Here is a 15605-nt window from a genome sequence, read left to right on the forward strand (position 1 = left end):
TGACATATATCTGCCTTTAGGATAGTTTCTCCATGTTCATGTGTTTCCTATCTTAGGCTTGGTTTATCCATGTGATTGATTAAGTAGCTTATTGTTTAAAGTATTCAAAGTTAATTTATATGGATGATATCTCTTTGTTAATTACATGGTACTGACTGGTTCTGCACATATATTGTTCTATGCTGTTGTGGCCTTTTCTGATTGTTCACAGATGGCTCCCTCACCTCAGAAGAAGAAATCTACTGCAAAGAAGGCTGACAAAAGATTAAAAATGGATTCTAAACTGTTTAGGTCAGTTCATCACTTTGAGAGATATAAGGATAACTTCTTGAATGCAGGAATCATTCAAGAAAGATTTGTAGATTTGGAGGACTTAAGACAAACCTTTATTCCCAGCTGTTTTGAAGGAAGAGGATGGGAAAAGCTTCTGAGTGGTTTCCCTGTTGTGTGTGAACCCCTAATTAGGGAATTTTACTCAAATGCTGTGATAAAGGAGAATGAATTAAGTTGCTGGGTGAGAGGTAAAGAATTCGTTTTGGATGCTCATGTCATAGATGATGCATTAGGGCTTGAAGGATTAGATGATGAAGAATTTATCAATTACAAGGATAGGAGTGTTCCTATTGAAACAGTTCAACAAAGGATAGGTGGGCAGAGAGAAGGGAAATGTTTGAATACCACTGCCTTTCCAGTGGACATGAGGTGTCTTACAATAATCATGATGTTTAACCTCTATTCCATTAAGAAATTGACTACAATCAATTGTGCTAGAGCAGTTTTTCTGATGGATCTCAAAGAAAAGAATTTCATAGACATAAGTTCCCACATATATGACACCATTGTGGATGAGACTAGAACAACCTCTAGGCCTAAATTGATCTTTCCCAATTTGCTAATGAGGATTTTTAGAAGGAAGGGTGTTCCAATCCCTCAAGACATCAGTCCCATGTCCACACCCTCTGCAATTAACAAGCTTACCTGCAAAAGGATAAGTGTTAGGCTTCCAGGAGAAGAAGATGAAGGTGATGAAGGAGAGGGTGTCCCAATGGAGACTGAAGCAGAGGCTGCAAGGCATGCATCAACCTCAACACCCAGGAGGAATGGCAAAAGGTCTAGAGCTTCAACTTCTTCAGATACACCTCCAGATGCTTTCCAAATCATTCTGGAAAGACTTGATGGGATCAGGGAAGTCCAGACTGAGCACTCAAAGCGGATGAGAGCCATGCAGGACCAGATTGATGTCTTGTCTGCAAAACTCGACAACTTCACCACTCAGCATAACCAGTGACCCTTTGGCCATTCCTGTCAAAAAGGGGGAGAAGTTCATTGATGATTGAGAAGCAGAAAAGCAGCTCTTAAGGGGGAGTAATGAGTTGAGGGGGAGTTGCCAAAATCAGAAACTTTGTTTATATATGTTTATGTTTTGGGTACTTTTAGTGTTTTTATGGTTTTGATACACTGTGTTTTGGTGTATAGCTGTTTCTAACTCATTTCTTATACTCTTGGTTTAATCTTTAATATATTTTGATGATGTTATTCAGGATGTTTTTGTGTTTGTACCCATGTGCTTTTGTAAGCTTTTAGGGTTAATGTTTTATGCATAGTTTGTAGGCTTTATGGTATGTACCTTGCTTAGTGCAGCCTTTATGCTATGTTGAAATCAGTACTTTAATCTAAATGTTCTGCATTTTGGTTTATGTACTGTCACTCTTGTGCCCTTGTAGGATTGTTCCTAGATGCATATGCCTTGTGTGTTATGCATTGGTTGAGTGTTGAGCATACAAGTGTCTTGCCTTGTGCTTGTTAACTTGTATGTCCTTGTGTTCATTCCAAGTGTGAATGAGCACTGTGATCACTACCTTGTGGTGTTCACTTGGTTGATCAAGCCATGATTTGTTTATTAACTCCATCTTTGCTTGATCACATATTGCCTGTTTCATATGCATTTATAATTTTCTGCTTACAATGATCATGGTGTATTGTTGTGTTTCAAGAGTATTTTGTTCATATGATTCAAGTGCTTCACAGTTTCTAGAGTTAGGTGTGAGTGAGTTTTGTTCAACTGTTCCCAACTCACATGTTAAGTCTAGAGTCTGTTTTAGGGTTTTGTCACGGAATAGCCAAAGGGGGAGATTGTAAGGTTGAATTTATTCAACCATCTAATTGGCTTTATTCCGTGCCAAATTTGCTTGTAATTCAGCATTTAGTAACCCTGTATTTAGGTGGGTTTGTTGTAAGGGTAGTGAGTGAGATAGAGTGAAGATTGCTCAAGAGTGTGCAAGAAAAACAGAGACTCGCGGCTGGGACTCGCGGGTGACTCGCGGCTGCAAGCCGCCAGAAGCAGCACACGTGCCAAGCATGCTGGAAGATGAACAGTCATGCTAGCTGGAGCACTACAGGACAAAACAGGACAACTGGCCATACGGTTAACTCGCGACTGGATCTCGCGACTTAGTCAAGCCGCGAGCCACCCCTGTTTTGTAAAACCTGACGTTTCACATTCCTCTCCCACTCCAGTATAAATACCCCTTTTACCCACGATTGAAAGAGAGCTTCCAGAGAGAATTTTGAGAGAGAAACCCTAAAGAAAAACCAGATTGTTTCACCCACAATCTATACCTTAGAGTCTCTTCAAATTCCCCTACTCTCTTCCTCTCCATTGTCAAATCCTTGAGAGGCATTATACCAAACCTGGTTCTCACCATCATCATCATTGTGAGACAGTTGTTTGGCTTTCTGGGAAGCAGTTAGGAAGGAACCAATCTTCATTGGTTGATGCTACGGTCTAGTAGCGGAATCCGGGAAGCTAGAAAAGAAAAAGGTTCGACGCAACCTCGTTGGAGCAAGAAGCTTGGAGGGCTTAGGTGCACTGGGTAGATTAGGCTTGGAGGGTCTATTGATGTCCTTGTATCCCAACTGTATTTTCTAGTGGATTGATTACCGCTTGGAGGGCGGCGGAGAGGTTTTTCGCCGAGGACTTCGGTTTCCTCTTCGATAACACATCGCGTGTTGTCTTTGTGTTTGCATCTTCCTTCCTCTCTATCTTTGCCTTTTAATTATCTGCTGTGGATTTTATTTTGTTATGGCTTAGATAGTTTATAACCAATTTCATATTATAGCATGTGTTAAGTTTCCGCACACTAGTTGTTTGACATATTGCTTGAATTGGTTAAGTTGTATTTTGGGGGTCTAAACGTTCAAAGGTGTTTTGTACACGTTTTTGAACTTTCAATCTAAGGTATAGATTGTGGGTGAAACAATCTTATTTTTCTTTAGGGTTTCTCTCTCAAAATTCTCTCTGGAAGCTCTCTTTCAATCGTGGGTAAAAGGGGTATTTATACTGGAGTGGGAGAGGAATGTGAAACGTCAGGTTTTACAAAACAGGGGTGGCTCGCGACTTGACCTCGCGGCTTGACTAAGTCGCGAGATCCAGTCGCGAGTTAACCGTATGGCCAGTTGTCCTGTTTTGTCCTGTAGTGCTCCAGCTAGCATGACTGTTCATCTTCCAGCATGCTTGGCACGTGTGCTGCTTCTGACGGCTTGCAGCCGCGAGTCACCCACGAGTCCCAGCCGCGAGTCTCTGTTTTCTTGCACACTCTTGAGCAATCTTCACTCTATCTCACTCACTACCCTTACAACAAACCCACCTAAATACAGGGTTACTAAATGCTGAATTACAAGCAAATTTAGCACGGAATAAAGCCAATTAGATGGTTGAATAAATTCAACCTTACAACTCACTCCAGCATAGAGCTGATCATGCAGCTTATCAGGGATAGAGTGTCGATACTTATGTTTGCCCTTGAGCCTTGACTGAGTCAGCCTCACTGGTTTGTTCTACTTGTTGGATCTCTGCATTAACAAGTCCATCCAGTGCCAGTGTGCCACCCTACCCCCAAAAAGGCAATCAAAGAAAGAAAATGAATAAAATGGAAAGATGAACTCAACTCCATATAAAAAAAAAGGGCAAAAAAAACCAACGAGAACAACACGACCAGATCATTAGCACACTTTCATGCCTTAAATGGGAAAGAAAGGAACGACAACATACACTTTTATTGGGTGCATTAGCGATAGGAGTTCTTTCTTCCTCCAGAACTGTTTTCCAGAGAGAAAGAAGACTTGGGGGATGACCTGGGTTCGTTTACTTTTTTATGGTAGTCTGAGACTCTGAAATTCATGAACACCATATTAGGTTTAAGGAATGGAGTAGAAGAGATAGAAAAGAAGTAGGGGAAGGGATGGGAAAAAAAGAGAGGAAAGAAAGTTTCTCTCTTTATTTGTTTGCTAACCAGGAGAGAAAGAGAAGGAGAGGAAAAAATATGTGTCTTTTTTTTTTTTTTTTTTTTTTACAAGATAGAATTTGTACTCTAGCCTAATCTAAATGTATATTTGTATGAAACTTTCTCCTGGAGACTTGAACCCTGACCCTTATCTCCAACACCCTACAAGCATTTATACTTGTGGAGTGACCACCGCCCCAAGAGTGCGCGGTGGTATATGCTTTTTACTTTTATTGCCATTTGATTGGAAGAGTAAAAAAGTGAAAGAATAAAAAATAAAAAGTGATAGAAAAGTAAAAGGATAGAAAAAATTTAGACTTCTTTTATTTGTATTTAGTTGGGAAGATATTGAAAAGTAAAGAGATAGAAATCTTATTTGTTTAGTTAAAAAAAAAAATGAGTAGATAAAAAATAAAGTTAATATAAATTTACAATTATGTCCCTATTATATAAAACAAAAAGTAACACTTTTTTTAATTAAAAAAAAAAACACTTTAAGTTTTTTATTATTATTAAAAAAAATTTAAAAAAAAAAACCCACAATAACAAATGAAATGTAAAAAACGGATAAAAACAAAAAGACAAAAAGTGAGAACCAAAAAATATAAAAATAAAAATGGTAATAGAAGAAATGGACTTGAAACAAAAAACGTAAAAGAAAAAAATTGTTGCCAATTTGCTAGAAGGACAATTTCGTTAGACCTATAGCGGGCTTTACCAATTTTTCTCTCCCCCTTTCTTCCCAACTAAACGCTGTTTTCACCTATTTTTTCTCTTATTTTTCACTTTTCTTTTTCCTTTCTTTCCAAAATCATCCCAACCAAACATACAAGTAAAAAAGGAAATTTTAAATCCTTTGCAGATAATGTATTTTTTAATGGGCTTTTCTCTCCATTTTCACCCAATTTGGGTGGAAACAAAATGTAGACCTAATTGATAGGTTTTCCATCAAATCTAGCTCATTTTCTTTTTTCTCTTGCTATCCAAACAGTGGACAGACTTAATTTCTCTTCCTTTCTCTCCCTTTCCCCTCAAACTAAACATAGTGTAAGGGAAATGAGATCTCTTTATTTGCTAAGTATGGCCCGCAAAACTCGTGGTACCTAAATTTAGAAACAATAATTTTAGTACACACATTTTTCCACAACTATCCTTCTTGGTAAACTGTAAGTAAGGAGGAAAAAATTATGGGTTTATGTGATAGTGACATATAGCAAACTATAGTCTATTACATAAGACAATTATGACAAAATGTATTAGTGCTAGCATTAAATCATGATCATTAAATGAAGAATCGCCACTTTTTTTTTTTTAGTCAAATCTCACTTATTATTATCCCACAAACAAATGGTGAGATGAGGTTTTTTTTAAAAAAAAAATATAAGTAAAAGTAATATTAATCAAGACAAAAAAAGGAGGAGGGCCTGAAACTAAGATAAGATAAGATAAAATAAGATTGATGGTGTCACAAAAAACATCAACTCCTGAACTCGTCCATATGGCTCGTCCAACGAAAGACAAGCTAAGGCAAACCAAACAGGCGAAGTGATCGTCCCAAGCGTCCTTGCTAACCTCGTCCGTCTTTGGACGGACGAGATCCCATGGGAATCCTATCCATCCTTCATCATTTGGACAAGGACAAGCCGTCCTAGATAGACTCGTCCGTCCTTAATGAAAGAAGGACGAGTTCACTGGATTAAACTACTAAGTGCCAAATTCTACATTAACTACTATGGAACGAGCCGTCCAACTGAGGTAACTTCCATAGTGGTTATGGAAGTTATCCCCAATTCTCCAGACTCCTCGACATTAGGAATGGTTATTAAACAGATAAGCGTTCTACACATACTATATAAAGATTCTTCGATGAGGGGTAAGGCATTCAGACATTTTTATTTAAGAAAATACTCCCTTCTTACAGAGAATTCCAAGTTCACTAACTTTACCATCGGAGGACTTTTGGCCGGTCCCCACCGGTCTCCTCTGATTCAGTGTTCTTGTTTATAGGATATAGCCCAAAGATCATCATCGTTCGAGACTTATCAACCTACTGATATCCAAGGAACTATCAATTGGCGCGATCTATGGGAAGTGAGATTGTTTTACAGTTTACTTCTCCCTGACAAAAGGTTGATGGTTCGGACTAGGTCGAGGGCTACTAGCCCAGGCCATCAGGGAAGCAGCAACCCTCATCGCAATCACCAATCTGCACCGGTCATGCAGACATCATCTGTCCAACATGCGCAATCTATGGTGGAGTTGACTCGCCAAAACCAAGAGTTAAGAATGGAGATTAATATGAGGAGGCAGACACGTGAAGAACGTAAAGAAGGAGGACAAACACGGAGTCATGGTGATAGAGAGAATACTGAAATTGGAAGTTAGTTCAGAGGCACCACTTCACGAACGGTACCACACTTGAAAGAAGAAATGGACCAAATGAAGAAAGTCATGGAGGAAATGAAAGAGAATATGAGGAGGGCGAATCCGATAGAAGATTTGGTTCACAGAACTGATTCCCCCTTCACGGCTTCCATCAACGGTCACCCTTTACCATCAAAGTTCAAGTCGCCTTCTCTGGATTCGTATGATGGAACACGTGACCCGTTTGATCACATCGTCACCTTTAAGACCACCATGCATCTTCAAGGGGTGCCTGACGAAATAATGTGTAGAGCCTTCCCTACTACCCTCAAGGGCCCAGCACGAGTTTGGTTCAGCAAAATACCCCCGAATTCGGTAAGTTCTTTTGAAGAGTTGAGCAAGTTGTTCGTTAAAAATTTCATTGGGGGACAAAGGCACAAGCGCTCCTCGTCCAGCTTGTTAACCATAGAGCAGGGGGAGAACGAGAACCTACGGTCATTCATCGCCCATTTCAACAAAGAAGCCCTAAGTGTGGACGAAGCAGATGATAAGCTCCTATTGGTGGTCTTCCATAATGGGGTGAATTCGGATTTGTTTATACATAAACTCTATGAAAAAGAGCCCCAATCCATGGCCGAACTTGTCCATTCGGCTCAAAATTTTATGAATGCAGAAGACACGATCATTGCTAAGAAGAAAAAGAGGTCTGAGAGAGTAGACGCAAACCCCAGTCACCATCCTGAGTAAGGCCCTCGTCTAAAGAAGGGACAGACGGAAGAAAGGAAAGACCGAGATAGTAAGAAGCCAGGCTCTTCAGCACGGAACCAGCAATATACCCCTTTGAACATCCCACTTGAGCAGGTCCTTATGCAGATCAAGGATGATCCTTCCTTGAAGTGGCCGGAGAAAATGAAGGGAGATCCCAATAAGCACAATAGGAACAAGTATTGTCGCTTCCATAGGGATCATGGTCATGATACAGACGAGTGTTTCGATTTAAAGCAGCAAATTGAAAATCTCATAAGGCAAGGGAAGCTGAGGAATTTCCTTGGGCGAGACCACAGGGATGAGAAACTAAAAAGGAAGATGGAAGAATCATCACGACCACCGCTCAGAGAAATAGAGTCATTATAGGGGGAAGTTCAGCAGGCTAGTCGTCCAAGTCCAAGAAAGCATACATGAAAGTAGTGTAGAGCGTCCAACTTTCTGGACAATCACCGAAAGCAAGGTCCACGGACGAACAAGCAATAACTTTCACGGACGAAGACGCTGTAAGAATTCATCACCCCCATGATGATGCTCTCGTCATCACCTTATTAATTGTTGACTACACAACTAGAAGAGTGCTTGTGGACAACGGAAGCTCGGCAGACATTTTATATTATCCAGCTTTTCAGCAGATGAGGTTAGGACGAGACCAGCTCCGTCCAGTAAACTCCCCCCTAGTAGGTTTTGGTGGAATGAAGGTGCAACCCGTGGGTACTATTTCCTTATCAGTGGTAGTGGGGGCATACCCACGACAAATCATCAAGGATGTGAACTTCCTTGTGGTAGATTGTCCATCCTCCTACAACGCCATAATTGGAAGACCAACTTTGAATAGCTGGAAGGCTATTACCTCGACTTACCACCTATCAGTCAAGTTTCCAACAGAACACGGAGTAGGGCAGGTACAAGGGGACCAACTTGTAGCAAGAGAAAGTTACCTGGCCATGTTGGCCATGGATGAACAAGTTTAAGCCATGAATATTGAAGAAAAGAGAGTTGTAGCAGAGCCTACCGAAGCATTGGAAGATATTTCCTTGGATGAAGATAATCCTGAGAGGTGTACCAGGGTCGGAGCAGATCTAGAAGAGAAGATTAAGAAGGACCTCGTCTAGTTTTTGAAGAAAAATATTGATGTGTTCGCATAGAGTCATGAGGACATGCCGGGTATAGACCACCCATCGTCTAAATGTATGTCCTTCCTCCAAGCCTGTGTGGCAAAAGAAGAGGGTGTTTGCCCCTAAGAGAAATGATGCTATCAAAGACGAGGTTCAAAAGTTGATGGTGGCGAAGTTTATTCGGGAAGTGTACTACCCGGATTGGTTGGCCAATGTAGTAATGGTCAAAAAGGCAAACGGCAAGTGGAGAATGTGCGTAGATTTCACTGACTTAAACAAGGCTTGCTCCAAGGATAGTTATCCGGTACCACGCATTGACCAGTTGGTAGACTCAACTGCAAGCCACAAGTTGCTTAGCTTCATGGATGTTTTTTCTAGATACAATCAGATAAGGATGGACGAGGCAGACCAAGAGAAGACATCCTTTGTCACCAGTCAAGGCTTATTCTGTTATAAGGTGATGCCAATTGACTTAAAGAACGCAGGAGCGACATATCAAAGGTTGGTCAACCACATGTTTCGTCTGCAGATTGGGCGGAATGTGGAAGTCTATATAGATGACATGCTGGTAAAAAGTCAGGATGAGGGTAGGCATCTAGACGACCTGCAGAAGACATTTGACACACTGAGACAGTATCACATGAAGTTGAATCCTAGCAAATGTGCTTTTGGAGTATCATCATGGAAATTCCTTGGCTTTATGGTCTCCCACAGGGGAATTAAAGCGAATCCTAATAAAATTCAAGCAATACTAGACATGAAACCTCCGCAAAATACCAAAGAAATTCAATCCCTTACTGGACGAGTTGCTGCACTCAACAAGTTTGTCTCTAAAGCCACTGAAAAATGTTTGCCGTTTTTTAAGGTTCTTAGAAAAGCATTCGAATGGACCGATGAGTGTCAGAGAGCTTTCGAAGATCTGAAGGCATACCTTACCATGGCTCCGTTGCTGAGTCCGTCAGTGGTGGGAGAGGAGTTATATTTATACTTAGCAGTAACCCCGCATGCCGTGAGCTCAGCATTGATAAGAGAAGGAGATAAAGTGTAAAGACCTATGTATTATACGAGTAAGGCATTGAGGGGAGCGGAAGGACTGTATCCATAAAGGGAGAAATTAGTCTTCGCATTGATTACCGCTTCCAGGAAGCTGAGGCATTATTTCCAAACACATGTCATTAATGTCATGACAGATCATCTGCTCAAGAAGGCAATGAATAGACTGGAAGCTGCAGGACGATTGATCCAGTGGGCTGTAGAGCTCAATGAGTTTGACACTAGATATCAACCAAGGCATGCCATAAAAGCTCAAGCACTAGCAGATTTCACTGCTAAGTTTACCCCAAGTCATGATGAGACAGAAGACAGTAAGAGATGGGTCGTCCATATGGATGGTTCGTCTACGCGGCATGCAGGTGGAATTGGTGTGGTCCTACAATCCCCAGAAGGAGACAAACTGAAACATAAGGTTCGTCTACAGTACCAAGCAACTAACAATGAAGTCGAGTATGAAGCCCTTCTCAAAGGGCTAGAATTGGCTAAGTCTGTGGAAGCCAAGTCTATACTCGTCTTGGGGGACTCTCAGTTGATCATGGGGCAAGTAAATGGGATGTATGAAGTGAAGGAAGAACGGATGAGGAAATACCTTAGTAGGGTGATGCGCTTTATGAAAAGATTTGAAAAAGCTGACTTCGTTCAAATCCCAAGGGAGGAGAACGTGAAAGCTGATACCATAGCAAAAGAAGCCTCAGCGAATGAATCTATGGACGAATCTGATGAAGTTCAGTATATGCCAAGTATAGATATCCCGGAAGTACAATAAGTGGATAGCAGAGGAAATTGGATGACCCCGATTATATCATACTTGAAAGACAGACGACTACCAAAAGAGAAGGAAGAAGCCAGGAAGTTGAGGGTGAGATCGACTAGATACGTCCTTATGGACGAAGTGCTATACAAGAGAGGCTTTTCTCAACCTTATCTTAGGTGCTTGGCTCCGGACGAAGCAAACTATGTACTGAGAGAAGTTCATGAAGGAGCATGTGGCAATCACTCAGGAGCCAGGTCACTTGTCCACAAGGTCGTCCGTGCAGGGTATTACTGGCCAAATATGTAAGCTAATGCTAAAGCATACGTTAAGGTCTGCAACCAATACTAACGGTTTAGTAACGTCCCCAGACAACCATCAGAATACCTCACCCCGATGGTGGCACCGTGGCCCTTTGCACAATAAGGACTAGACATTTTGGGTCTTTTCCCTCTGGGCACAAGGCAGATGAAGTTTCTTGTGGTGGGCATCGACTATTTCACCAAATGGGTGGAAACTGAACCGTTAGCAAATATCACACAACAGAATGTAAAAAATTTCGTGTGGAAGAACATTGTGTGTAGATTTAGAGTGCCGAAGGTATTGGTGTCTGATAACGGACGACAATTTGACAATGCACTCTTCAGGGACTTTTGCTTACACTTTGGAATTCAAAATCATTATTCCTCACCTGCACACCCCCAAGCCAACGGCCAAGCTAAAGTTGCAAACCGATCCTTGTAGAAAATCATCAAGACTCAGCTTGAGGGGGCAAATGGAGTATGGCCAAATGAGCTACCAGGAGTTTTATGAGAGTACAGGACCACAGTGAGAACCCCTACGGGGGAGACTCCTTTCAAGCTAGCCTATGGAAGCGACACAGTCATACCTGCAGAAGTACATATGGCCAATCACAGGGTGATGATGTATCAAGACAAGGATAATGAGGAGCAACTCCGTTTGAACCTCGATCTAATAGACGAGGAAAGGGCAAACGCAGAACACAGGGCAGCAAAGTACAAGAACCTCATGGCTAGGCAATATGATGTGATGGTGAAGCCAAGGCATTTCAACATAGGAGATCTCATCCTGAGAAATGTCTCTTTGTCAACCAAAAACCCAGCACATGGGAAGTTGGGCCCAAATTGGGAAGGACCCTATAGAGTTATCAACTGTAAAAGGCAAGGATCCTACTACTTGGAGGCCCTGGACGGGAGAAAATTGGAACATCCTTGGAATGTGGAGCACCTGAGGAGTTACTATCAGTAAAAGTGAACCTCTAGACGAGCTTGGACTTTGTCTGTCTACTTACGTTCTACTAATATTGATGTTGTTTATGTTTGATGCTGTTTGTGTTTGATACTACTACCGTATTATTTATTATGTTGTGTCATGATTATGGACGAAGTTGTGAAGTTTGTACTTATTAAATAAAAAGGCATTAGTATGCATGTGCCTTATCTGTAAACGATATTTATGTTATGTACAAAATGTTGTGTGAATTTTACATCTCGATGCTATTTTCGTCCAAGCCAACCCACAAGGGGATTGAAAGATTCAAGACGAATAAATTCTCTGGACGCAGAGATGTAACGTCTAAATTTTCCTAAGTAAAACAAGGAAAAAACCTTAGGTACACTCGTCCAACTCATGGACGAGGAAAAGCCTTATAGAGGATTTTCGTCCAATTTAAAGGCGAGAATCAAAAGCCAACTGAAACAATCCAACCTCTGGATGAGAGAAAAGTTAGGCAAAATATATTGAATGGTATGTAAAATTAGCTTGTAAGTCTTAAGACGAATAAAGCTAAATAAAAATACTACCTGCAAAGACGAGTTAGACTAACAAATAATATGAAGAATATATATATTTTCGCCATGGACGAGCCAAAGCTGGAGTTGATTTAAATAACAGCATAACAACACTCGTCCATGCAAAGAAAATGAGCCTTCATTCATTTAAAGGGTGGACGTCCTACGTCCAAAAGCCCTTGTTAAGTCAAAAAAAACTGAAATGATTGTTTAAAAACCCCGTCCTAAAACCATGGACGAGGCAAGTGTATTTTGGTTACATGAGAAGGTCCCAAACAGAGGACCAAACAAAAACCAAATAAAAGGAAAACAAACACAAAGATTGCTTTAAGTGTGAAGGTCTCGTCCTTAAGCAAAGGGGGCATTGGCATTGGGGTCATCCTAGGGTGGCTGAGTGCTGGCATCGTCCTCCACATTGATGTCATCAGAGCTGGTCTGAATAAAAGAGTTGGTGGCAGCAGCGAGGTTAAGTTTGATTGAGCTAAAGTAAACTTCAGGGAAGTTCTTAATAGCATCCATTCTGAAATCCTCAAAACCAACTGCATAATTACGATCCACAGTGTCCGTATACACTTTGGACAACTTGAATTCAGCCACAACGTCCTCTTTTGCCTTGGAGAGACGAGCACTTAGCTCGTCGTTCATCTTTTGCAAATGGTCAATATGAGTATCTTTCTCCAGCGCATCAGTCCTTAGCTCCTCGATCAGCTTTTTATGTTCAGTGACTTCCTCCTTTAGCTTTTACAGCAGCCCCAACCCATTTTTTGCAGTCAGCATTCACTTCTTGAATCCTCGTCTCCAACAAGACCCTCATCTTGTCCAGTTCTGTTGCCTGTCTGGACACTGCCATAAACTTTGACATGGCCTATAAATAGGTAAAGAACATAGGATGGTTAAATGAAAAAAGTTGTTAAATGAACAAGGACGAGAAAGGAATATTAACATACCTTAAAAGAGGTCATGGATGCCAGAATGCTCAAACTCCTTTAAGCCCATGTTATAACACATGTTTATGTCTTCGTCCAAAACAGCCATCTGAAAACGCTCCCAAGCTAGATCTTCATTTTCAATGATGTTTGTAGAGGGCTGGGACGAGCCAGGCACAGTTGACTTGGACAGAGGAGTCTTGGACGGAGGAGTCTTAGACGGTGTGGACTCGACTGGAGTGGACAAGTCCACATCAACTATCTGGATGGAAGGCTGAGGCTGTGGAGGTTTAGACTTAACCACCTTGGACGAACCGTGCTTCACTCTTTTGTCTCGACGGCTGGGGAGCCCTTCTAAATCAATGTTTTTTGGCAAGAACTTTCTTTTATCCCCAGTCATAAGGTGATCCTAGGACTGAGCCTCAGGACGTTTTCCCTCACCCACAACTTCTTTCCCTTTGTTTTCTTTCATTGTTAACATTCCTAAAATGAGATAATAAGCAGATCAGGAATGTATAACATAGAACTTTCAAAAAAAAAAAAAAACAAAAACAAACAAAAAACCCTTAGCTTAAAACTTACTTTTGCGCACAATAACCTCGTGTGTAATAGCTTCGTTTGATGGCTCAGGACCCAAACCCCACTTGGCAAGATGTCTAAGAGTGACAAGAGAACGAAAGCTCCTGTCTGTGTGAAGACGAGCCCTGTGGACACGGTCACGATGAAATTTGCTTAAAGACAGACGCTTGGCGGCTACAACACAATGAGTAAACAAAGGTTAGAAATTGTAAACAAATCAAATAGAAAGAGAAAGATAAAGATAAACAAGGGGAAGGGACGTACCTTCTGGACGAAGGTTCCCTAAGTCCCCAGTATAAGGAGGAAAGGGATCCCTGCCAATGCCCACAGGGTTCCCTGCCCAGAAACCAGAGACAAAGATGAATTCTGTCTTCCATTTTCTATCAGACGAAGCTAGGGACTTGATTAACCTACAATCATTCCCCCTAGCAGTGAACTAGTAAAAACCCTCAGACTGACTTATTTCAGAAGATTTATAACAATAAAGGAACTCGTCCACAGTGAGAGGACAATCCCCACCAAAAAACTTCCCTCCACAAAATTTGCATGGAGATAACTAATCTCCACGCATTAGGATTAAATTGACAGACACCTAAACCTAACTTGACCAACAACTCTCTAGCAAAGGCATTTAATGGAAACCTAAGGCCACCCAGGAAATAAGCTTCTTAGACGCCTATTCCAAAGCGTGGATCACAACACCACTCTCCATGGACGGGCAACCTAAGGTTAAACTCGTCCGGAATTTGATACCAAGATTTAAGATTATTTAATCTTTGTTCATCCATCTTAGAATGAACGCCTACTGCACACCTAAAGACGGTCTCCTCCTCGTCCGTCAGATTAGACGGAGGGATGCTGGACAGGGAGCCAACTTGAGAGCCAGAAGCTCTTCTAAGTTGTTCCTGGACGACTTCAATAGAGAACCCAGGGGCCCTAGAAGAATAATTCTCATCTGTACTTCCTCCACTACCGTCACTAGTACTGCTAGAACTAGACCTATCACTACTATCCTCATAATACTCATCTATAGCCTTATTAAGGCTATCAGTGGACGAAGAAGCAACTGACATTTTTGACAAGAAACTCAGAACCTAAAGACGGAGAGAAGAAGAATACCTGGCTCTAGACGGAAGAGAACTCTAGATGTAGAGAAACTCCTAAACAAGGCTCTAGACGATGGATGTCAAGGAAGAAAATCTCTGAAATGAGAAGGGTTAAGGGAGGCATTCCACTATTTATAGGATGCTGGCCTGGGTATTTGAAATGACACCACCAATACAAAAATGACACGTGGCATCTACCTCGGAAAACTAAATCGACGAGATCAGTCGCCAATAAAAAAATAACACATGGCGCATTGATTTATTAACCAGTTATATACGTCCAAGGACGTGTCGGCAACTCACCCAACTCATTGGACAACCCACATGGACAAGGGGGCAACTAATGGTGTCACAAAAAACATCAACTCCTGAACTCGTCCATATGGATCATCCAACGAAAGACAAGTTAGGGCAAACCAGACAGGCGAAGTGATCGTCCCAAGCGTCCTTGCTAACCTCGTCCGTCTTTGGACGGACGAGATCCCATGGGAATCTTATCCATCCTTTATCATTTGGACAAGGACAAGCCGTCCTAGATAGACTCGTCCGTCCTTAATGAAAGAAGGATGAGTTCACCGGATTAAACTACTAAGTGCCAAATTCTACATTAACTACTGTGGAACAAGCCGTCCAACAGAGGTAACTTCCATAGCGGTTATGGAAGTTACCCTCAATTCTCCAAACTCTTTTATATTAGAAACGGTTATTAAACAGATAACCGTTCCACACATACTATATAAGGATTCTTCGATGAGGGGTAAGGCATTCAGACATTTTTATTTAAGAAAATACTCCCTTCTTACAGAGAATTCCAAGTTCACTAACTTCACCATCGGAGGACTTTTAGCC

At 41.4% G+C, this 15605-nt stretch overlaps 2 protein-coding genes across 5 annotated transcripts in view; both read right to left on the reverse strand.

Annotated features, from left to right (window-relative positions):
• LOC126706478 (uncharacterized protein PHLOEM PROTEIN 2-LIKE A4-like) overlaps positions 1 to 4073 on the reverse strand; it is a 61700-nt gene extending 57627 nt beyond the window's left edge. Inside the window, exon 1 of the mRNA XM_050405969.1 lies at positions 4052 to 4073. Within this exon, the coding sequence (XP_050261926.1) occupies positions 4052 to 4068 (17 nt within the window). The 5' untranslated portion in view covers positions 4069 to 4073. The remainder of the gene's footprint in view (positions 1 to 4051) is intronic.
• Positions 1 to 15605, reverse strand: part of LOC126706476 (uncharacterized) — a 60379-nt gene that overhangs the window by 29960 nt on the left and 14814 nt on the right. The window lies entirely within an intron of this gene.

The sequence above is a fragment of the Quercus robur genome, chromosome 11 (assembly GCF_932294415.1).
Source record: "Quercus robur chromosome 11, dhQueRobu3.1, whole genome shotgun sequence".
NCBI classification, from domain to species: domain Eukaryota; kingdom Viridiplantae; phylum Streptophyta; class Magnoliopsida; order Fagales; family Fagaceae; genus Quercus; species Quercus robur.